Here is a 25,219-nt window from a genome sequence, read left to right on the forward strand (position 1 = left end):
GTGCATGTAGAAATTTTTGAAATGGTGTATCTTTGGCTATGTGTATTTTCACCAAAAAAAAAAAAAAAAGTTGAGAAGTTAGAGGGTTGACATGTTGTGGTGTTGTTAAGCAATGTCATAAAACAATATGTGTACTACTGTTTCATGATAAACTATTTGCTGTGTAAGCCTTCACATGAAGTACAATAAAAAAAAAAAAAAAGGAAAAAAAATTGAAAATAATTCCCATGATTTTTCAAACTCTTTTTTGTCTCCCTCTCTCTTTTGCCTCTCTTTCTGGGACTCCTATTACAAATAAATTAAACTGCCTGGTATTGTCTCTCACATCACTGAAACTCTGTTATTTTCTTTTCTTCCTTTTTTTAAAGCTACTTCTTTACTCTCTGTGCTTTGTTTTGGACAGTTTATATTGCTGTTTTTCAAGTTCACCTACATTTTAACCTGTAGTATTAATCTTATTCCATCTTCTCTTTATTTTAAATACCAATATATATATTTAAACCCAAACCTGTTGCTGTTGAGTCAATTCTGACTCATAGCGACCCTACAGGACAAAATAGAACTGCCCCATATGGTTTCCAAGGTCTTAATGTATATGGAAGCAGACTGCCACTTTCTCCTGTGCAATGGCTGGTGGGTGCGAAACACCCACCCTTCAGTTAGTAGCCAAGTGCATAACCACTGATATATATATCCAGAGATTAATATATATATATCTCAGTGATATTAATAGATATTAATAATTAATACATATTAATACATACTAATATATACATCTAGAAATTCCATATGAGACCCTTATCTACCTTGCATTTCTCTTTTTATTACAGTTCTGTTTTGTTCTACTTTCTTGAAAGGTGGAACCTATTTATAGTAGCTGTTTTAACTGTGTTGTCTTTTTATACCAGCATCTCTATTATTTCAGACTCTGTTTCTACCAATTGATATATATTTTTTATTAAGTTATTGGATATATTTTTCCTGCTTCTTAGAATATCTAGCTATTTTGACTTGATACCAGATATTTAGATGTTAAATTGTTTGGTGCTGAGTTTTGTCTATTCTATAAAATAATCATTGATTTTATTCTAGTGCATAGTTACATTATTTGAAATCAGTTGAGTATCTTGCAGGGTATATTTTAAGCTTTTTGAAGGGCAGGTTCAGAGCCTTGGTGGCACAGTGGTTAAGAGCTTGGCTGCTAACCAAAAGGTCTGCAGTTCGTTTCCATCAGCCGCTCCTTGGAAACCTAAGAGGCAGCTCTACTCTGTCTATAGGGTCATTATATTGGTATTAATGTGATTGCCTTATGAGGACTCTTCTTGATGCTCCACATATTATCAGGCCCTTCCACTCTGTCTGGTGGGGGGACACAAGTAATTCCTAGTCTTATGTGAGTCTTGGAATTTTTTTAACCTATGACTTTCTAATGATTCTTTCCCTTAACTTGGGTAATTTCCTCTCAGTCCTGCATATGTCAGTTCTCATCCCATGGCTTGCGGAGACCCCAGCAATTCTCCTTCTTTCTCTCTCTGTGCATTACCTTCTTAGATACTCTTCCCCACACATTCTAGCTGTCTTTGCCTCCCTGAACTGTTGTCTTTGTGTCTTCAATTCACCATACTTTTGTTCCACTGTCTTTCGCTGTGTGCTAATAACTGCTTCTAGGCAATAAACTGGACAATAGTAGGATTTATCTAGCTTGTTTTCCTTTTCACAGGGGTCACAATTATGTTATGTCTGTTTCCCAATGTCTGAAAAATGCTACATCATAATTTTTTTCCAGTTCTCTATTTGTTTAAGGAATAAGAGTAAATTCATGCAAAACCACCATAGCTTGAAGTAGTATTTGAAATTTTTTTCAAATGTTAACTACACAATGTAATCTAACCACAAGCTTAAAATACAGAAAGTCATACCAAGCTCCTTCTCATCTTAGACAAAGCACTTGTGGTTTATTTAGCAGAGGTAGCCTAAGAGCAACCTGGCCTTTGTTTTTTCAACCTAAGGTCATTTGTTGCAGGCTCTGTGGTAACATTTCCCCTATAACTGATCAACAGCCTTACCAACTGCCTCCTTAAAATTGCAATGTGTTCTGAAGTAGAGATCAGAGGAAGTATGAAGGATTTCTTCTAAATGTTTAAATTAATTAGTAAGAGATAGTAAATGAATTTCCCTAAGAGGTGGCTTTAAAGTAGAAATAACAGTCATAATGGCAAAAGGGGCAGTGAGTCCTTGGAGAGGCTGTTTTCTCATGACCAGATGAGCAAAGGACACATCTGTCTCCTTGTCCTTGCTTCTAGAACTGGGTCCATGTACACCCCTTGGTGGTCCTGATCACCTACTGCAGCTCAACCCTCCTGTTATCCTGCAGGGAGGTTCGTGTCTGGGCTCACAGTGACTTGCTCTCACTGTGTGTCTCTAATACAATAATACATGGCCGGGTCCTCAGTGGTCATGGAGCTCATCTGCAGGGAGAACTCATTCTTAGAACTATCTTTGGAGATGGAGAGTCTGTCCTGGAAGGCTGGGCTGAGGTGCTCTGTGCTACCACTGGCCTGAGGCATACCATTCACTCCAGCCCCCTCCCTGGAGGCTGCCAAATCCAGGCCCAGAACTAACCACTGGTGATGGAGACATCAGATAGGGAGCAGGTGAGCGGGAGGGTCTGCAAGGGCTTAATTCATTGAAGACTGAACTCTGGCAACTGCAACTGGGACAGAAAAATAGTGAGTCACAACCAGACACCACAGACTCACTGCCTCATTTCTGAAATCTCTGTAAGACTCACAAGGGAGTACAGTCACCAGGCAGAAGACAAAATATAGAGAATCCATGTTTTTCTCAACAGTAATAGGTCTTTCTCAGAGGCCTCCAGGCCAGAACAAACAAAACAACTGTCTGCACTGGGCCTGGTATGGAGCTTTCACTCAGTGGCTGGAAGGGAAATTTGCACCTGAGCTTCCGCTGCAGCTTCATGAGTATGCAGGGCATCCACTAATGTGAGACAGAGAAAAAAAGCCTCCACATAGAAGCTTCTCTCCCTCATGTCCTGGCCTTGGCCTTAGACTTGCTAAGGTGGAAACAGATTGGGCACAGCTGTGGGAAGCAAATGAGGTTGGAGAGGCAGAAGGGAATGAATGGAATCAAAACTCTCCAGGGTAGGAGTTGTCTCAGGGAACACTTGAGATTGTTTTCTCCACCTTGTGGAAAGTGTATTGAGGAGTTCTGAGTTGAAGTAAAGTCATAACCCTAATATTAAGTTAACAGAGGAATAATTTCAACAGCCCCAGAGAAGGGGCCACCCCTGGGTCTCTGCAGAGAAGGTGCAGGAACTTGGGGGACCTTTCCTCTACCCTGGAGGAGGCACAACTCCGGCCTACCATGGAGGAGGCACTGCCTTATACTTTCCTGGAGGTGGTGCTGTCTTCTCATCTTCTGGAGCTAGTACTGCCTCTTAGTGTCTGGAGGGTGGTCTGCACTTTTGCACTGTGCATAGTACTGGCCTGAAGGCTTTCCTGAAGTGAGGTGAGGGGGTAGTAGCCCTCCTGCCCACAGAACTCTGGAGAGCTTCTTCTTATCACTTTCTTACCACATCAAATAAAGTGAAGGCCCTCTCAGTTCACCTCTCAATTCAATAATGGAAAGGCTGAGATCATTTTTTTCTGACATGAGATTGAGACATGTTCCTTAGGATAAATATGTTTATGACTACATTTTACCTTAAGGGACAAAACCTATTTAAAAAGTTCTGGTATACTACAAGGTGCTCCAGAGTCCTCTTATGTTTTTCCTTCATCAGTTGTAGAATTTCACCGCCTGCTATGTAGTTTGAAGCCCATGACGTCCCTCAGGACAGGCAGGTCATATTCTCGTACCCACTCTGCAGGCATCACCACGATGACGTTGGGTTACCTGTGGACTGTGGCCAGAGAGATGACTGCATTTGTTACTTTATTTGTATGATAACAAATTTACTCATAATTAGGCATAATTTACATTGAACAGTGTAAGAAAGAGTTCAAAATACATGCACACTCACATACAGGCCATATGGGACAATATCAAAGGGTAGAGGAGACAACTTGACAGAGCTCCCGATGGCCAAAGTGAATAATTTGGCCAAATAAATAATGTATTGGATTTTAATCCAAAGTATAAAACATATATACATGAATGCATGCTCTTCTTCCAAATAATACGTGTACATTCCACCACTCCTTTCACCTGAAAGAGTGGGAACTTAACTACACTTTTGTTGAGTGTGGAATAAACTCAGTGACTCAATTCCAAACAGTAGACTATGGAAAGGGAAACAGCACTTTTACAGTGGAGATACCTGGCAGACACTACCTTAACTAAGTGATCAAATTCAATACCCCCAGTTATGTCGATTTCATGTACCTTCTTACACGATGCCATTCAACTCTGAGCTATTCTTCTCAAAAACCCTTACCCCAATCTAGCCATGAGAAAACCACAGACAAATACAGAGGGACATTCTACAAAATACCTGACTACTACTCTTCAAATGTTTCCAGGTCATGAATTAAAAAGGCAAGACAGAGAAACTGTTAGATATTGGAAGAAATGAACAAAATGTGGCAAAGAAATTTAGTGTGGGATCCTGGATTAAATCCTGGAATAAAAAGAGAAGGTAAATGTAAAAATTGGGGACATCTGAGTAAACTATAGTTTATTACTATTTTTAATGATGGTTACTTAGAGTTGGCAAATATATCATAGAAATATAAGATGTTAACTGTAGGGGAAACTGTACGACAGGTATACAGAAACTTTACTATTTTACAACACTTCTGAAATATAAAATTATTATAAAACAAAAAGTTTATTAGAAAACCAGAAGAAGGAAGTCTCAACACTTATAACAGGACATGTAGGCTCCCTGCTACTGGGAAATTTCTAACTGCAGTGGAAACTTAATCTCCATTATGACATCAACACCAGTATGGAACATTGACACAAGGACTCCTAAGAGTTGTTCTTCCAACTAGGGTCATGCAGCCCCAGACTGCAGCGGTAGGTATGATTCTGGGGTAGAGTCTGTTATGAACTGAATTGTGTCCCACCAAAATGTGTGTCAACTTGACTGGGCCATGATTTCCAGTATTCTGATTGTCCACCACTTTGTCATCTGATGTGATTCTCCTATGTGTTGTAAATTCTATCTCAATGACCTTAATGAGGCCAAACTAGAGGCAGTTAAGTTAATGAGGCAGGACTCAATCTACAAGATTAGATTGTTTCTTGAGTCAATCTCTTTTGAGATATAAAGGAGATAAGCGGCAAAGAGACAAGGGGACCTCATATCACCAAGAAAGGAGCTCCAGGACTGCAGCACTTCCTTTGGACCAGGGGTCCCTGTGCTGAGAAGCTCTTAAAATAGGGAAAGATTGATGACAAGGACATTCCCCCAGAACCAACAGAGAGAGAAAGACTTCTCCTGGAGCTGGCGCCCTGAATTCAGACTTATAGCTTCCTAAACTGTGAGAGAATAAATCTGTGTTAAAGTCATCCACTTGTGTTATTTATGTTACAGTAGCATTAGATAACTAAGATAGGGTTCCTGCTGCCATCACGGACTTCCCTCTCCCCCAGAGTTCCTTACATTGGTCAACTGTGCACATATGACAGGAAAGGAGATTACTGATCCCTGAAATCAATCATTAGTATTTTCCACCATCCACCCACCATTCATCCATTCATCCATCCATCCTTCCACTCATCTGTCCATCCATCCATCTGTCCATTGTGAAATTGTTCACTACAGATTAGTAAATATGCACAAGTAAGCCAGCTTGTACCTCACTTATTGGGTAATCCGGCCCTGCATCCATCCTTCCACTCATCCATCCATCCTTCATCCATCATCCTTTCATCTTTCCTGCCTTCCATTCATCCATCAATTCATCTTTCTTTTTTCTTTCTTGTCAACTTTCCTTCCTTCTTTCTCCCCTCCTTAATTGTTTCCTGCCATCCATCCATTTGTCTATTCACCCATCCATCCATCCATCCATCCATTATCCACCTCACTCTTTATCTCTCTAACATCCATCCATTCATCCATCCATCTTTCTACCCATCTGTCTGCGTATCTATCTATCCTCTTCAACATCATCATCATCATCACCTATCTAATTTCTCTATGTGTATTTGCTTTTTTAAAAAAAATCAGTTTGTCAACTTAACAAATGCTCTCAAGCGCCATCTACCATGCTGAAACTTTCTTTTTACCACCAACAAATATATTTTGGAGAAAATTTTCTCCCCCTTATTATAAAATATTGTAGTTCATTATCTTACTGCAGGATATTCATTAGTATGAGTGTACTGCATTTTAACCATCCCCTATATTTGGAATTCAAGATTATTATCAATTATCATTTTCCCATAATTACAATTAATATTTCACATATGGGTTTTGTACAAGATAAGGTATTGATGAATTGAATAACTGTATCATAAAGAATGAGAATTTCAAGTTAAATGAACTCCTTATGTAGTTCTAAATAATAAAAGTATCAAATTGTACAAATTACCCATATGACAGTAATTCTCACACAAGCATAACATTTTAAATCAACTTCTTTCTAGTGTTTTAAATTACTTGGGTGAGAAATGGTTTATAATTGTTTCAAATTGTTTTCCCAGAATTACTATAAATATTAAGTAGCTTTTTATATATACACTAGCAATTTGTGTTTATTCTCTTGTGATTTTCTATTACCAGATTGTCTCTATTTTTCTACTGTTTCCACTTTTTTCATCTAAATATTATTTGTGTTCATTCTTTTTCACTATGGTGAACTGAGACGAAAAGGGGTGGGATTCTTTCTCCTGTACTGCACAATTTAAATTGCTGGTGAAATATTATATACAATTTTAAACAATAAAAGGGCCTGAAAGCAAAAGATGAATATGGCCAGGTGCCAGAAACACAGTAAACTAAAAAGAAGAATTGACCCTGAATTGCATATGTGAAAAATGTTGAATTGACAAATGTTGTGTTATATATATATTTACAACAATAGAAAAAGAAGAAAAATAAATTTAAAAAAGAGGATTTGGAATGAGAATGAAACCCGAATGTCCTCCTGCATTTATGAAGTTGGTTTCACACACATGAGATGGAAGCAGGCAGGCAGTTTGTGAGCAGCCAGAGCTGAGACCCCTGCCTGAACTGGGAGGCTCTAAGTAGTGCTTTAGCCATAAAACCAGGTGGGAAATATCCTGTTCACAAAGAGGATCCAAAGTTGTCCATGTGTTGAACATGCCATATAGAGCCGGAACACAGAGCTAAGACATTACCATCATGAAATGCCATGAGAAGCACATTGATCCCAGCAGGAAGGAGCTAGAAACTATCCCATACGATGGATTATGGCCAGAACCTGCAGATCCCCATGGCAATGTCTTATAATTGCTGTTGTTAGTTTTCATCTAGTCAGCTCCAAATTATGGCAACTTTATGTATAACAGAATTAAACATTGCCTTGTTCTGTGCCATCTTCACAATCATTGTTATGTTTCAGCAAAATGTTGCAACTACTGTGTCAGTTCATCTCATGAAAAGTTTCCCTCTTTTTCTCTGACCATCTACTTTACCAAGCATGGTACCCTTTTTAGCAAGTGGTCTTTCCTGATGATGTGTCCAAAGTAAGCAAGATGGAGTCTTGCCATTCTTGCTTCTAAGGAGCCTTCTGGCTGTACTTCCTCCAAAACTGATTTGTTCATTCTTCTGGCAGTCTAGGGTATATTCAACATTCTTCACCAAAGCCAAAATTCAAGTATGTCAACTCTCCTTTGATCTTGCGTCTTCATTGTCCAACTTTCACATGCATGTGAGTCAATTTAAAAGACCATGGTTAGGGTCAAGTGCACCTTAGTCTTCAAAGTGACATCTGTGCTTTTTTTTTAGCAAAACCCTTTTAAAGAAGACTTTTGCAGTAGATTTTCCCAATGCAACATGTCATTTGGTTTCCTGATTGTTGCCTCCATGGGCATTGATTATTGATCCAAGTATAAACTGCATAATATGCAAAGGAAAGAAATTGTAAAACAGTCTGAAGAACAAAAAGGGACAGGTAAACCTGGAGAGGTTACATATTAGTAAAATTGTTTTCTGAATTTCCTAATATTATAAATTGGTTCAGAGGTAAAAAATCTAGAGAAGAATGAACAATTCAACAACAGATTTTAATGAGACAAACATTCTGATGTATGAAAGAACAGAACATGTGTTATAATAATTATAGACATTGAAATACACAAACTCTCAATGAAGGAAATTAACCACACCTGACATTCACAAGGGATTAAATGATGCTGGGTAGATTTGCAAAGTGCTTTAGGAAGAAAATAGGCAATCTTTCATTTTACACTACGCTCATTTACCACTCTACATTTAGGGTAAAAGTATATAGTTTCAAACTACAAACAGTAAGACTGAAATATGCACAGATTCTTGCCGAATATAAAACTGAACAATGTACTTCACACGTAAGGATAGTGACTGCATAAGGAGGGGGTGTGGCAATGTGTAGAGAACAGCATCAATGGTAGGTTGAATAATGTCCCCCAAACATGTCTACAGTCTAACTTCAGGGATCTGTGAATGTTTAAATATATAGCAACATCATTTATCATTAGGGAATTGCAAATTAAAATAACAGTGAGATACAACTACACACCTATTAGAATGGCTAAAATCTAAGAAATCTTATGATGCCATATACTGGAACACCTGAGACTCATTTATTGCTGATGGGAATCCAAAATGGTACAGCCACTTTGGAAGACATTTTGTCAGGTTCTTACAAAGATAAACATAATATTTTCATAAGATCCAGAAATTGAGCTTTGAGGTATTTACATAACTGATTTGAAAACTTTTGTCCACATAAAAAACCTGAATGTTAATGTATGTTGTTTTTAGGTGCCTTCAGGTCATCTCTGACTCATAGTGAGCCTATGTACAACAGAACAAACCACTGCCTGGTCCTGCACCATCCCCACAATAGATGGAATGCTTGAGCCTATTGTTGCAGCCACATGTCAATCCTTCTCATTGAGGGTCTTCCACTTTTTTGCTGACCCTCTACTTTACCAAGCATGATGTCCTTCTCCAGGGACTGATTCCTGCTGATATTATGTCCAAAATATGTGAGATGTAGTCTCGCCATCCTTGCTTCTAAGGATCATTCTGGTTGTACTTCTTCCAAGACAGATTTATTCGCTCTTTTGGAAGTCCATGGTATATTCAATATTCTTCACAAACACCACAGTTCAAAGGCATCAATTCTTCTTCGGTCTTCCTTATTCATCATCCAGCTTTCACATGCATATGAGATGATTGAAAACACTTATGGCTTGGGTCGTGTGCACCTTAATCTTCAAGGTGACATCTTTGCTTTTCAACACTTTAAAAAAGTCTTTTGCAGGAGATTTGCCTAATGCAATGCGACTTTTGATTTTTTGACTGCTGCTTCCATGGGTGTTGAATGTGGATTCAAGTAAAATGAAATCCTTGACAACTTCAATCTTTTCTCCATTTATCATGATGCTGCTTATTGGTCCACTGTGAGGATTTTTGTTTTCTTTATGTTGAAGTGTAATCCATAGTGAAGGCTGTGGTTTTTGATCTTCATCAGTAAGTGCTTCAAGTCCTCTTCATTTTCAACAAACAAGGTTGTGTCATCTGCATATTGCAGGTTGTTAATGAGTCTTCATCCAATCCTGATGCCCTGTTTTTCTTCATATAGTCCAGCTTCTCGGATTATTTGCTCAGCATACAGATTGAATAGGTATGGTGAAAGGATACAACCCTGATACAGTCTTTTCCTGACTTTAAACCGTGCAGTATCCCCTTGTTCTGTTTGAACGACTGCCTCTTTATCCATGTACAAGTTCCGCATGAGCACAATTAAGTGTTCTGGAACTTCCATTCTTCTCAATGTTATCCATAATTTATTATGATCCACACAGAGTAAGGCCTTTGCTTAGTCAATAAAACACAGACAAATATCTTTCTGGTATTCTCTGCTTTCGGCGAGGATCCATCTGACATCACCAATGATATCCCTGTTTATATGGTCTCTTCTGAATCTGGCTTGAATTTCTGGTAGTTCCCTGTTGATATAATGCCACAGCCGCTATTGAATGATCTTCAGCAAAATTTTACTTGTGTGTCATATTAATGATATTGTTCAATAATTTTTGCATTGGATTGGATCATCTTTCTTGGGAATAGGCATAAATATGGATGTCTTCCAGTCAGATGGCCAGGTAGCTGTCTTCCAAATTTCTTGGCATAGACGAGTGAGCACTTCCAGTGCTGCTTCCGTTTGTTGAAACATCTCAATTGGTATTCCATCAATTCCTGGAGCCTTTTTTTCACCAATGCCTTCAGTGCATCTTGGACTTCTTCCTTTAATACCATCAGTTCCTGATCATATGCTACCTCCTTAAATGGTTGAACGTTGACTAATTCTTTTTGATATAGTGACTGTGTATTCCTTCCAAGTTATGATAGAATTTGCATTTTTTTTCCAATTTTCCATTTCTCTTTTGACATTTGATGTTTTATTTTCCATTTGGAATTGAAGTTAATAAATTATTTCCTACTGCTTGGATCAACAGTCAATGTCTATGAAAGCAAGCAGTCAAGAAATCAAATGATGTATTGCATGACCAAATTTGCTGCAAAATACCTCTTCAAAGTTTTAAAAGGCAAAGATTTTACTTTGAATACTAAGATGTGTCTGATTCAAACCGTGATCTTTTTAATAGCTTTATCTACATATGAAAGCTGGAGAATGAGGAAAAAGGAAGACAGAAGAACTGATGCATTCAAATTATGGTGTTGGCAAAGAATACTGAATATGATGTGGCCTGGCAGAAGAATAAATAAATCAGTCTTAGAAGAAATACAGCCAGAATGCTCCATAGAAGCAGGATGGCAAGACTTCACCTCCTTTACTTTGGGCATGTCTTCAGGAAAGACCAATTACTAGAAAAGAACAAAGTCATTGAAAATAAAAGACACCTTCAATGAAGTGGATTGACACAATAGCCACAACAATGGTCTGAAATATACAAATGATCATGAAGAAAACACAGGCTGGGCAACATTTCGTTCTCTTATACATAAGGTTGCCATGAATCATAGCTGGCTCAACTGCAATTAACAAAAACAACAATTACATCCACAATGTTTTGAAACCATCACCACTATCTATTTACAAAACCTTTTCTCAGCAAAAACTCTACCCATTAAGCAAGAAATCTCCATTCTATTCTACCCCCAGCCTCTGCTAACCACTAATCTACTTTCTGTCTCTATGAATTTGCCTATTCTAGATATTTCATATAAGTGGAATTGTACACTATTTGTCCTTTTATGTTTGGATTATTTCACTTAGCATACACTTTTCAAGATTAATCCATGTCATAGCATGGGTCAGAACTTCTTTTCTTTTTATGGCTAAATAATATTCTATTGTATGGATTTACTTCATTTTGTTGTTCTATTCGTCTACTGATGGACACTTGAGTTATTTCCACCTTTTGGCTATTGTGAGGAATGGTGTAATGAGCATTGGTGTACAAGAATCTGACTTCTGGATTTCAATTCTTTAGGTATATGCCTAGTAAAGGAATTACTGGATTATATCGTAATTCTATGTTTAATTTTTTGAGGAACTGAAAAGATTAGTTTCCACAGTGGCTATGGCATTTTACATTCCCACCAGCATTTAGCTAGGGCTCCAATTTCTCCATATTCTTGCCAACATTTGTTGTTTTCCATTTTTCGTTTAATAGCCATACTGGTGAGTGTGAATATTCATTGTTGTTTTACTTTGCATTTCCCTGATAACTAGGGATGTTGAGCATCTTTCCATGTGCTTGTTGACTATATATGTTCTTTGGAAGTGTTATTGTTGTTGCATGCTGTAGAGTTCGTTCCGACTCATAGCGACCCCATGTCCAACAGAAGGAAACATTTCCCGGTCCTACACCATCCTCACAATCGTTGCTATGCTTGAGATCATTGTTGCAGTCACTGTGTCAAGCCATCTCATTAAGGGTCTTCCTCTTTTTCACTGACCCTCTACTTTACCGAGCATGATGTCCTTCTCCAGGGACTGATCCCTCCTCACAACATGTTTGAAGTGTGTGAGATGTAGTATCGCCATTCTTGCTTCTAAGGAGCATTCTGGCTGTATTTCTTCCAGGACAGACTTGATTGTTCTTTGGGCAGTCCATGGTATAGTAAATATTCCTCGCCAACACCATAGTTCAAAGGCATCAATTCTTCGGTCTTTCTTATTCATCTTCCAGCTTTCACATGCATGTGCAGCAATTGAAAGCACCAAGGGGCCAGTCTTCCAGTTCTGCGGTTGCCGTTTTTCTGATGTTGCTTCTCGCCGTCTGTGCTGTCTCTGATGTTACAGCTTTCCTCACTTCCTTCTGAGTCCTCAACAGAATAGTCTTTGATGTCCATAATTCTCTTCAAAGTAATCTAGGCTTTCAGTATTAGTCATCTTAAAATTCTTCCAGCTTCCACCCATTCATTGTTTCAAAACCGCTTCCACATTTTCAGTATCTGTTAGAGCAGCACCCCACGCTAGGTACCAAATTCTGTCTTAGTTAGTTATCTAGTGTTGTTATAACAGAAATTCAACAAGTGTATGGCTTTAACAAAGAGAAATTTATTCTCTTGGTCTAGGAGACTAGAAGTCAGAATTTTGGGTGCAGCTCCCCGGGAAGGCTTTCACTCTCTGTCAGTTCTGACGGAAGGTTCTTGTCATCAATCTTCCCCTGGTCTAGGAGCTTCTCAGCACAGGGACCCCAGTCCAAAAGACGTGCTCCCCTCCTTGTTCTTCTTTCTTGGTGGCATGTGGTCCCTCTCCTTTCTGTTAACTTCTCTCTCTTATATCTCAAAAGAAAATGACTCAACACACAACCTAATCCTGTAGATTAAATCCTGCCTCATTAACATAAATACATCTAATTTTGCATCATTAACATCATAAAGGTTAGGATTTACAACACAGGATAATCACATCAGATCACAAAATGGTGGACAACTGCACAATACTGGCAATTATGGCCATATCAAGTTCATACACATTTTTAGGGGACACAATTCAGTCCATAACAAACCTATAACATTTATTTATACTTTTTTATGTATTTATCATAAATCATGCAGTGCATATCAATTAGAATTATCAAGCAAAAATGCTTTAAAACTTTCCCTTATTTTTGCCCAAGCAATAACAGCTAATGGAGGAGATATTTTTTTCTATGGTTGGCTTCAAGTTACTTTCTAGTGTGCTTTGTTTCCCATCTGAAGGACTCACCTTAGCATTTCTTGTAGGGCTGGTGTAGTGTATATGCACTCTCAGCTTTTGTTTATCTGTGAATATCTTAATTTTGCCCTCATTATTGAAAACCAAAAAATTAAACCTGTTGTTGTCGAGTCAATATTGAAGGACAGTTTTTTTTTTTTTCTGGATATAGTATTTTTGGTTGACAGTTCTTCTCTTTCAGCACTTTAAGTATATTATTCCATTGTCTTCTGACCTCTAAGATTTCTGAGGAGAAATTGGCATTTGATCTTACTGGGGAACCTTTATATGTGACTATTCACTTCTCTCTTGTTACTTTCAGGATTTTCTCTTTCTCTTTATTTTTGAGAGACTAATTATAATGTGTCTCAGTGTGGATCTTTTGGGGTTTATTCTACTTGGAGTTAGTAAGCTTCTTGGAATTGAGCATTCATGTCCTTTGTCAGATATGAAAAGTTTTCTGAGAAATATTTGAATATTTCTTCAAATATTCTTTCTGTTCCTCTTTCTCTCTTTCTCCTTCTGGAATTTCCATGATGCATATGACTGTTTACTTGATGGTGTCCCAAATTTTCATTAAGCTATGCCCAGCAGTCTTGAACCTTCTCTCTGGTTACTATTCAGCCTCCATAATTTTGATTATCTTATCCACTATATCACTGGTTCTTTCTTCTGCCCTTTGAAATATGTTTTTAAATCCTCCCAATGAATGTTTTTTTTTTAATTTCAGTTACTGAGTTTTTCAGTTCCAGTATTTCTGATTGGTTACTTTTTGTAGTGTTTATCTCTTTTTCTTATATTATTATTTTGTCACTGTAATTTTTATAATTTTTCTTTAGTTCTTTGCCTGTATTTTACTCTAATCCTTTGAGCTTGTTTAATATTGGTGTATTATATTCTTCCAATCTGTTCATTATTAGAATTTCCATAAATTTGATTTTTCTCCCTTCATCTTGTTCAGTTAAATGGACCATAATTTTCAGATTCTTTGTGTACCTTGTTATTTTTTGATGAAGCTGGTAAACTAGAATTGTACAAGATTTTAGTTTTCTCAGTTCCCCTAATTATACAGTGCTTTTGATGGTGAAAATATTGACAAGAGATTCTTAGCAGGGCACTGTTTCAGACTTTGATTACCACTCTTTCTCCCTACTTGTGTTATCTCCAGCTCAACCTAGGCCAAAGTTTCAGTTTTCCAGAGACTCCTAGAAAAGTCCCAAAACATACTAATCAATCCTTACTTGGAGGGAGGGTACAACCTTTAGTGTTTGCACTACCACTACCTCCCGTGCTCTATGAGGTGTCCTTTAATGATTACTAGACCAATTGGAAAGAACTTAGGCAGGGATAGACTTAGGTCTCTGGTCACTGCTCCTTTCTCTGCTCTGTGAGGGTTCTGAGTCCAATCAGACTGCAATTTCAGTCTTTCAGGCTGCCTGCAGACTGGAAAAAAATATATGTACTTAACAGTTTGCTAACTATATCTCTCCTATTTATTTTTGAGTCAGAGATTGGGGTCTTTCTTAGCGCACAAGAGAACAGTGGGTCAACTAGAGCTGTGGCTGCTACCATCTGTCTGTCATTCTAGGAGGGGTGGGATCACCCTGAACAGTCTACCCAGGAGATCTTTCAAAACCAGAGGTTGGGGCCCTTTCCAGTGCACAGGATAGTCCTAAGTTGGCTAGTGGTATGGATTGGCCAAAGGGACGCTGCAAGGTTTTGTCTGTTGTGCTGGGAGGGTGAGGGGTAGAGATGGTAGGAGAAATGCTATTCCTACTATATGGTTCATCTTTGTCTTTATTCAGTTTTCAGTTCCTTGCTATTATTCTTTGTCCACTGTTTCAGATTTTTTACAAGGCTCAATATGCAGTTCTAGTTTCTTTTGTTGGTCTTCTTGAGAGGAATGGTGTCTTATATCTGTTCATGGTACCATTTTTCCAGAATCCTCTGTCATAATAAATTATATATGATTTTTTAAAAATAATATTTTATTATGTATTTGTTGAAACTCTACACAGTGTCTTAGTCATCTAGTGCTGTTATAACAGAAATACCACAAGTGGATGTTTTTAACAAAGAGAAGTTTATTTCCTTGCAGTAAAGAAGGCTATAAGTCCAAATTCAAGGTGTCAGCTCCAGGGGAAGTCTTTCTGTCTCTGTTGGCCTTCCCATCAAAGTTCACTCGGACTAGGAGCCTCTCCGTGCAGGGACCCCATGTCCAAAGGACACGCTCTGTTCCTGGCATTGTTTTCTTGGTGGTATGAGGGCCCCCGTCTCTCTCTACTCACTTCTCTATTTTATATATCAAGAGATTGCCTCAGGACACAATCCAGTCTTGTAGGTTTACTCCTGCCTTACTAATACAGCTGCCACCCATCCTCCCTCATTAACATCATAGAGGCAAGATTTACCACATCTAGGAAGATCACACAATACCAGGAATCATGGCCCAGCCAAATTGATACACACATTTTTGGGAGGACATAATTCAATCCATGACACACAGTAAGTGAGGTACACATCTTACAATTTCCACACAAATTGTTCAGTGACATTAGTTACATTTTTCAAATTGTGTCAACATTCTTTTTAATTGTGTCCTGGTTGTTCTGTTTCCAGTACTCTAGCTTCCCTGGCCCCTTATCTTCTCATTTTTGGTTTAGAGATTGCTATTTTTACAATATTTACTACGTTGATCTTTTGGTCTCATACAGACGGTTTTTTAGAATAGCACTGATCTTACAGGTAATAGCCTTTATTTTGTGTGCCATTGTGCTATTTCACTAAAAGGTGATCTCAAAGGATAGTTTCAGTTCGACGTTTAAAGAGTGTCTCAGAAAGATAGTCTCAGGGAATCTTCTTGTCTCAACTGGTCCAGTTAGTCTGGCTTTTTTTTTTTTTTTTAAGGATTTGAGTTTTGTTCTACAGTTTTCTCCCATTCTATCTGGGACCATCCATTGTGACTTCAGTCAGAATGGTTCATGTTTGTAGCCAGGCATCATCTAGTTCTTCTGGTCTCAGCGTACTTGAGGCTGTGGCTCTTGTAGGCTGTCTTGTAGCCTTCTTTCTTCTCTGAGATTTTTGTTGTTTTCTTACTGTTTTTCCTCTGATAGTAGAGACCAATAGTTTTATATCAGATGACTGCTCACTAGCTTGCAAGACCCCAGAACTACTCACTTCACTTTGATACAGAACATGAAATTTATTATGCCAAATGACAGAATGGTTCCATGAAATTATAGCCCTAAGACTTTAAACCTAGAAAATCAATCTTGGCAGGTGTTTGGATATGTCTGAGGAGGATCTGTAGTTGTGTCTTTGGTGAATATATGCATCTGAACACACATAAATATATTTACACATGCATATAGATAATTCTCCACCACTTGCCTATCACTTTGGTGTACTGTGGTGGCTTGCATGTTGCTGTGATGCTGGAAGCTATGCCACCAGAATTTCAAACTGAAGCAAGTTCACCCATGGTGGACAGGGTTCAGCAGAGCTTCCAGACTAAGACAAAGTAGCAAGAAGGATCTTACAGTCTAGTTACTAAAAAATTGGACAGTGAAACCTTATGAATAGCAGCAGAACACTGTTTGATATTGTGTCAGAAGACAAGCACCTCATGTTGAAAGGCACTCAAAATATTACCGGGAAGACCTACCTTCTCAAAGTAGAGTCAACCTTAATGAAGTGGATACAGTAGCTTTCAGGACCTTTATTTGCTGATGTGACACGATTCAAAATGAGAAGAAACAGTGGCAAACATCTATTAATAATCAGAACGTGGAATGTAGAAAGTATGAATCCAGGAAAATTGAAAGTTGTCAAAAATGAAATGGAATGCATAAAGATCAATATCCTAGGCATTAGTGATCTGAAACGGAATGGTATTGGCCATTTTAAATCTGAAAATCATATGGTCTACTATGCGGGGAATGATAAATTGAAGAGGAATGGCTTCACATTCATGGTCAAAAAAAATATTTCAAGATCTATCCTGAAGTACAACCTTGTCATTTATAGAATAATATCCATACACCTACAAGGAATATCAGTTAACATGACTATTATTCAAATCTATGCAACAACCACGAATGTCAAAGATGATGAAATTAAAGACTTTTACCAACTTCTTCAGCCTCAAATTGATCAAACATGCAATCAAGATGTATTGATAATTGCTGGTGATAAGAATGTGACAGTTGGAAATAAAAGAGAAGTATTGGTAGTTGGAAAATATGGCATTGAGGATAGAAAAGAAGGCAGAGATGGCATGATAGAATTTTGCAAGACTAACGACTTCTTCATTGCAGATACCCTTTTTCAACAACATAAACAGTGACTATACACATGGACCTCACCAGATTGAATACACAGAATTCAAGTCAACTACATTCGACCATACGTGGAAAAAGACCATGAAGAAGCTCGGAGCTAGCTCAAGGGCCAACTGCGGAGCTGACCATCAATGGCTCATGTGCAAGCTCAAGTTGAAGCTGAAGCAAATTAAAACAAGTCCATGAGAACTGAAATATGACCTTGAACACATACCACTTGAATTTAGAGACCATCTCAACAAAAGAATCAACACATTGAACACTAATGACCGAAGGCCAGTCAAGTTGTGGGATGACATCAAAGGCAGCATACATGAAGAAAGCAAAAGGTCAGTAAAAAGACAGGAATGAAGGAAAAGACAAAAATAGATGTCAAGAAAGACTCTGAAACTTGCCCTTGAATGTAGAGCAGCTAAAGTGAATGAAATAAATCGTGAAGTAAAGGAGCTGAACAGAAGTTTTCAAAGGGCAGCTCGAGAAGATAAAGTAAAGTACTGCAATGAAATGTGCAAAGATCTGGATTTAGAAAACCAAAAAGGAAAAACATGCTAAGAATTTCTCAAACTGAAAGAACTGAAGAAAAAAATCAAGCTTAGAGTTGTGATATTGAAGCATTCTTTGGGCAAACCAATGAACTGTGCAGGAAGCATCAAAAGAAGATGGAGGAATGAACAGAGTCACTGTACCAAAAAGAAGTGGTCGACGTTCAACATTTTCAGGAGGTAGTATATGATCAAGAACCGATGGTATTGAAGGAAGAAGTCCAAGCTGCACGGAAAGCATTGGTGAAAAACTTTTATTCACTAATTCTGAGAGCCAATCACACACCAGGCAATCGTCTGCACTGAGGACTTATCAGTGACTAAAAGAGACCCAGGATACTTGTACTGATTGATTTGATTTATTTTCATAGTCAATAAAACAAAACTAAACATCTTATTGATGTGTAGGTGTATCTCATTTTGGTTTGATTTCCATTTCCCTAAAGACTAATGATGTTGAGCTTCTTTTCATGTGTGTATCAATCATTTCTATATCTTCTATGAAGAAATATCTTTTCAAACCCTTTGCTCATTTTTCAATTGATTTATTTTATCCTTTTATTGTTGAGATGTAAGAGTTACTTTTATGTTTTGAATACTAGACTCTTGTCAGATAAACGATTTCCATCCTGTACTCTAGCAGTAAACCAGAGATTTTTTTTTAAAGATATATAAGACACATGAAGATAGGAAAGAGAATAGTGTCTCAGCAGAAATTATTCTCAAGGAGGTGAAATACAAAGATCAGACAGGAAAAACAAAACAAACGAAAAAAAAAACCCTCAAACACTATTATTCCAAAAACTTTCGTCCTTCCTTATCTGAGCACCTACTTCCTGCCTCTGGACTGGTCTCTGTAATAAGTGGATTCAAGTGTCCGCTTTATTCCCACTTCCTCCTACTGCCCTGCAGGGAAGTTTGTGTCTGGGGTCACACTGACTTCTAGTGACTGTGTCTCCTGCACAGTAGTACACAGCTCATGGAGCTCAGCAGAAGGGAGAACTCATTCTTGACTGTCTCTAAGAGATGGATCTTTAACATTTTATGGGTGGGTAATAGTAAGTGCTCCCATCAGAACATATCATTAAAATACACTTCAGTCACTTCCTGCGTGCTGGAGGATCCTACACCAACAGTAACTGGTGGGTGTGATGGAAAATCCAGAGACAGCACAGGTGAGGGAGAGGGTCTGTGAGGTCTTCACCAGAACTGGGCCTGACTCCTGCAGCTGCACTTGGGACAAAACACCTGGGGACAAGGAGGAACACAGTGAGTTACAGACAAACACCACAGCCCATGACCCCATCTCTGAAATCCTAGAAAATCTCACCTGGTAGTACAGCCACCAAGCGGAGGAGGAGGCACAGGCACATCTTGTTTTTGTCCTGAAGGGTCCTGTCTTCCTCAGAGATCCCAGCCCAAAGTAAGAAATCACACAAAGCCACCCAAGGTTAAGGCCCCTCCTACCTCCATGGCTGGAAGAGAGATTTGGTGGCCCTGTAACTACAAGACAGGAACAGGATGAAGAAGGGGCTCATCCAGGTCTCTCTTCTATTTCTCTTGTGCTAGAAGAGAGGAAGTTGATTTGAGTCCTGTGTAACAAGAAGTTGGATAGTCCAGAAGAAATGAGAATCTACCAGCACTTTGGTTTTTTGACCTCAGTTTTTGGTAAGGGGTATCTATGAAGATAGGGAGGGACAAATTGTTCTGTCAGATTTTGGAATACTGCATGTAGCTTGTGATCTGCCCCTCTGATCATCACACACACATGGAAGGAAGCCATGTCTAAGGAATGTGCTTGAGTCCCACGCGAATGCCTAAGAGGGCATTGACTCCTTTGTATCCAGCATTGTTGGTGGGCAGAGCCCCAGTGTGTGAGACACCTCTGGCTTTCCTTGTGACCTCAGGACAAGATTCTTTGATATATCCGGGGAAAGTCAGAGTTTCCCAGTCTCAGTGGGACATAGCTGGAAAAGAATTACAAAAAAATACTTTCCTAATTATGGCACACAGGAAGCCAAGTACTATTTTTGGAATGGAGGCAGAAATGATTTTCTGAAGGTCAATATATTTTCTAAAGTAGAATTCATTTTTATTCAGGAAATAGAATCATAACAATATTCATTGTATAATGCATATATTTAAATAATGTACTTTTAATAAAAACTCATGTGCAATTGGCACATAATTATTAAATATATTTATTTCCTTTTGATTCTGGAACTATACGAGGAATAAAATATATAAGAAAAAAATTAAAGATGTTAATGATTTCATTCTAATTGCATCAACAATTAATGTCCACAGAAGGAGCAGTCTAGAAATGAAACAAAAAATTGCACTGGAAAAATTTGGTTTGAAAGAACTCTTTAAAGTATTTTTTCCCTGAAATTAGAATGCCAGGCTTTTCCTCCAAGGCCTCTGTAAGGGTTTTGGATATATAATCTTCAATTAGCAGCCAAACACGTTGATCATTTTCACCACCCTGAGACTACTCTTTAAAGTTTTATAAAGCAAAGATGTCATTTTGATGACTGAGTTGCTTCTGACCCAAGCAATGGTCTTTCCAATCGCCTCATATGCCTGTGAAAGTTGGATAATGAAAAAGGAAAGCAGAAGAATTGATGCATTTGAACTGTGGTATTGGTGAAGACTATTGAATATTCCGTGAACTGACAAAAGAATGAACAGATCAGTCTTAGAAGAAATGCTACCAGATTGATCCTTAGAATTGAGGATGATGAGGCTTCAGTTTGCTTATTTTGGACATGTCATCAGAAAAGACTGATTACTAGAAAAGGACATCATGTTCAGAAAAGTACACGGTTAAGTAGGGGGAACTCTCAATGAGATGGATTGATGCAAATGCAGCAACAATGTACTCAAGCATACTAATGATTATGAAGACGGTACTGGACCGAGCATTATTTCATTCTGTTATACATCAGGTTGCCATGAGTTGAATCCAACTCAATGGCAAGTAACAACAAAAACAACATACATACATAATAATGAGAAACTAAATGTTTTCCTTCTAAGATTAGGAATAGGCAAGGATGTCACCTCTCACCACTTCTATTCAATATCCTGCTGAAAATCTAAGTTTGTCTAATAAGACAAGAAAAGGAAATAAATGATGTATGCATTCCTAGGTCTCTCATAACAAAGTACCTCAAACTTGGTGACTTATAAGAACAGAAATTTGTTGTCTCACAGTTCTAGAGGCTAGTAGTGCAAATTCAGGGTGTTTGCAGGGCCATGTTCTATTTGAAGCTCTAGGAAAGATAGTTTCTTGTTTCTCCCAGGAGCTGATAGCTCCAGGTGTTTCATGGCATTCCTGTTAGCTTGTAGATGCATCTTCACAGGGTCATCTTCCCCCTGTGTGTCTTTCGAGATTTGTTTACCTCTTTATAAGGACAACACTTACATTGGATTAGGACTATCCTATTCCAGAATGTTCCCTTGCTAGCAGATATTGTTAAAAACAAAAGGCCATTTACAATAGAATCTCTCAAAATAAAATCCTTCAGTATAAATCTGACAAAATATATATGACACATATGCAGAATCTACAAAATTTTGATGAAATAAATCAAACAATATCTAAATAAAAAGACAGATAATCTATGTACATGGATTGGAAGACTAATATTGTTCAGACTTCAGTTCTTCTCACCAGAATCTATAGAATAACAGAATATTAATCAAATCCCATCAAGATGTTATTCAGAAATCAACAAACTGATTCTAATGATTATGTGGAAGGTAAGAGACCTAGTATAGGCAGCACAACTCAAGAAGAAGACCAACATTGGAGGGCTCATACTACCCAATTTTAAAGTTTACTTTAAAGTTAGAATAGTTAAAATGTTATGTTATTGGTGAAATAACAGACACAATGATCTATGGAACAGAATAGAGAGCTAAGAAACAGATCCAGACAACTATAATGAACTGATGCTTGAGAAAAGAGCAAAGGTAATTCAATGGAAAAGAGAGAAAATAGTCTTTTCATCAAATGGTGCTAGATCAAATGAAAATAAAATAAAATTAGACATATCTTACAACTTTCACAAAAGTAATTCAAAGTAGATTATAGACCTAAATATAAAACACAAAACCCTAAAGCTTCTAGAATCACATAGGAGAAAACCTGGTTGAACTTGGGTTTTGTGATGAGTTTAGGTACAACACCTAAACTATAATCTATCAAAGACAAAGTTGATAAATAGGACATTATAAAATGTAGCATTTTTTTGCTCTATGAAAGAGACTATTAAGAGAATGAAAAGATAAGACACAGGTAGAGAGGAAAAATTTGCAAAAAAAAAAAAAAGAGATCTCATAAATAAAAGACTTGTATCCTAATATAAATTCGGCAATAGAAAAACAAGAAAAATTCAGAATGAGTTAAGGTTTTAGGACTGAAGGTTAAAAACCTGCACATAAGCACCGTAATGTAGTTGATAAGGTGGTTTCACTCAAGGATACAGCTTAACAACTGTGATACTGCTGTACATCTATAATGGAAGTGAAAGAGTAAGTAAATGGATGGTGAATGGTGGGAATCAGGCTTTTCATTACTGGAAAGGGGTCCCACAGATAAGCAATATGATATTCTCTGTATTTGCTTTCAATTTTTTTTAATATAAAGCATTTCTTTAAAAAAGTAAAGATTATGTGAAAATAAAAAAAAAAATGTGAAGTGTCAATTACTCATTCTTTCCCAACTTGGGTTTAATTTTTAGTAAAGTACAGAAAGTCCCTATTTGACACAGAAAATCTGTGGGCTTCAGGTAGGGCTTGAATTATTGTTCAGATTAGGTAAAAAAGGTCAGACTGGGAACAAAGTCAAGGAAATAAGTAAGGTGAGGGACACTCTGGACCATGTGACCACATTTCCATCCTAGTTTGAAAAAAATGCAGGCTCAGCAGGACTCTGATGTTTCACAGGGACTGAAATAAGGAAGAACCCAGGCAAAAAAGGAAAGAGTCCCCTAGGGAAATAGGCTGGAGGTAGACGAAACACTTGATACTAACTGGAAGACCCTCACTGGTTTCCTTTGCACATGCTCCTGGGCCTGGTACCCTGTGTTTTGTTGTCTTGAGTGTGTCCTGCTGTCCAGCCCCCTCTATACAGGAGAGGTTTGTGTCTGGGTTCTTACTAATTTCCCTTCACTGTGTCTCTTGCACAGTAATACATGGGGGTATCCTCGATGGTTACAGAGCATAGTTGCAGGGACAGCTGGTTCTTGGTCATGTCAGCGGTGATGGAGATGCAGCCCTGGAAAGCCAGGTTGTAGCTTGTGCTCTCTGACCAGTATCCCATCCACTCAAGCCTTTTCCCAGGACACTGTTGGATCCAGAGCCCTAGAGACAGAGCGGGTCAGGGACGGAGTCTGTGAGAGCTTCACCAGACCTGGGCCCGACTCCTACAGTGTTAGCTCAGACAGGACACCTGAGAAAAGAAAGGTCAAGATGAGTCAGTCTCTCCTACACTCAAGGGCCTCTTTGTCTTGGAGCCCCTGAGACATTCACACAGGGGCACTGTCAGCAGGCAGAGGCGTGTCCACAGTGTCTGCATGACTGTCTGGAGGATGAAGACCACCACAGGGGCCCATCCTGGAGAGGGTATTTCTCTGAGGGTGCCCAGGAAGATTTGCACATGTGGGATCATGTGGGTACAAGAGGCTGAATCAGGTTGACAATCGCTGGGCCCTCCTGGTGATGGGTACTGGGGGTGGGGAAACTACCAAGCCTGGCCCAAGTTGTTTTGGCTCCAGCTGTGGCTAAGCCTTCCTCTGACCTGTGACTGTGGGTGGTCCTCCTGCCTTCTCTCCTGCTTCTGCCCACAGAATCTTGTGTGAATGGCAATGTGCAGGGTCTGCACAGCATGGAACTACATTCACACAGTCGAGGTCACCACACACCCTCCAAAGTTCTGTCTTGGCAGGAACCACATCAATTTTTCTGCAGTCATACTGCCTGCTTCCCACTGAAATATTGTGTGCAGAGTGAAGGAAGAGTTCAGGTCCTGGATCCTCCTGGAGACACAGTAAAAGGACAGGGGAGGGAAAGAGGTTTTCAACAATTAAGGAACAAAAGTCTGGGATTGTTTTTTCATTTGCTCAAATAAATGGAAGAAAAAGTACACTCAGGAGAAGACAGCACTTGGAAATATGTTTATTTGCTCTTAACATGGAATTACCATCATCTTGGGTTTTGTTTATAGTCGTTTGGAAAGAAAAAAAACGATGTAGGGAGATTTCGTGGAGTGCCTCCCATTCATGTCTGAGCAGGTTGGGATTGGACAGGAGATTGGATGGTGTGTTTTCCTGGGGATACAGAGATGCCTGCTTAGATCTTTAAAGTAAAAATTGTGTTGAGAGGAGAGTGGAGAGAGGGGACTGGAACTACAAGAGGAGTGCAGGTGGCATGCAACAATTCTATGGGGACAGTTAAGGGAGGTATGATCAAGGGGAAATGCATATTATTGTGTGGCAGAAGTCAGGGCTGTTTTAGGTGGCTGCTCATGAATTAGAGGAGACTCCAGTCATCAGGATGGTGTGGAGTAGTATGAATTTCCAGCTTCTTTCAGCTCAGAACATTCAGACAGGGAAGGGCTTACCATAGTGACAGACCCAGCCAGTGTCCTTCATGCTGAATGACAAGAAGGTGATTGTGTGAGGAGCAATGACTGTGGGAAGGAGGGGAACTTAGAGATCCAGGGGATTCAGTATTTCTAGGAGTGAGAGTGTAGACGAGCAGGATTGGGAGAGGGGAAATGGTGACAGAAGTGAAAGCTTGAAACTGATTTTGGAGGGTAATCAGTATTGGAAAGGCCAAAGTGTGAGATGTACCAGGGTGCTATATGAGGAATCTGCAGTCTCTACCACATCTGTTTTGGGGCATTGAGGTCCCATTAGTACATATGACTGATTGCAAGGACTGTTTGACCTATGTG

The 25,219-nt window shown here is 38.7% G+C and overlaps 1 gene segment (V, D, J or C); it reads right to left on the bottom strand.

The window, feature by feature from the left end:
* Positions 1-25,219, bottom strand: part of LOC101356308 (immunoglobulin heavy constant gamma 1-like) — a 458,188-nt gene that overhangs the window by 422,725 nt on the left and 10,244 nt on the right. The window contains 1 exon segment of the C gene segment in view: positions 5,834-5,848. Coding sequence covers positions 5,834-5,848 — 15 coding nt within the window.

The sequence above is a fragment of the Trichechus manatus genome, unplaced genomic scaffold (genome assembly GCF_000243295.1).
Source record: "Trichechus manatus latirostris isolate Lorelei unplaced genomic scaffold, TriManLat1.0 scaffold00053, whole genome shotgun sequence".
In the NCBI taxonomy this organism is placed as follows: Eukaryota; Metazoa; Chordata; class Mammalia; order Sirenia; family Trichechidae; genus Trichechus; species Trichechus manatus.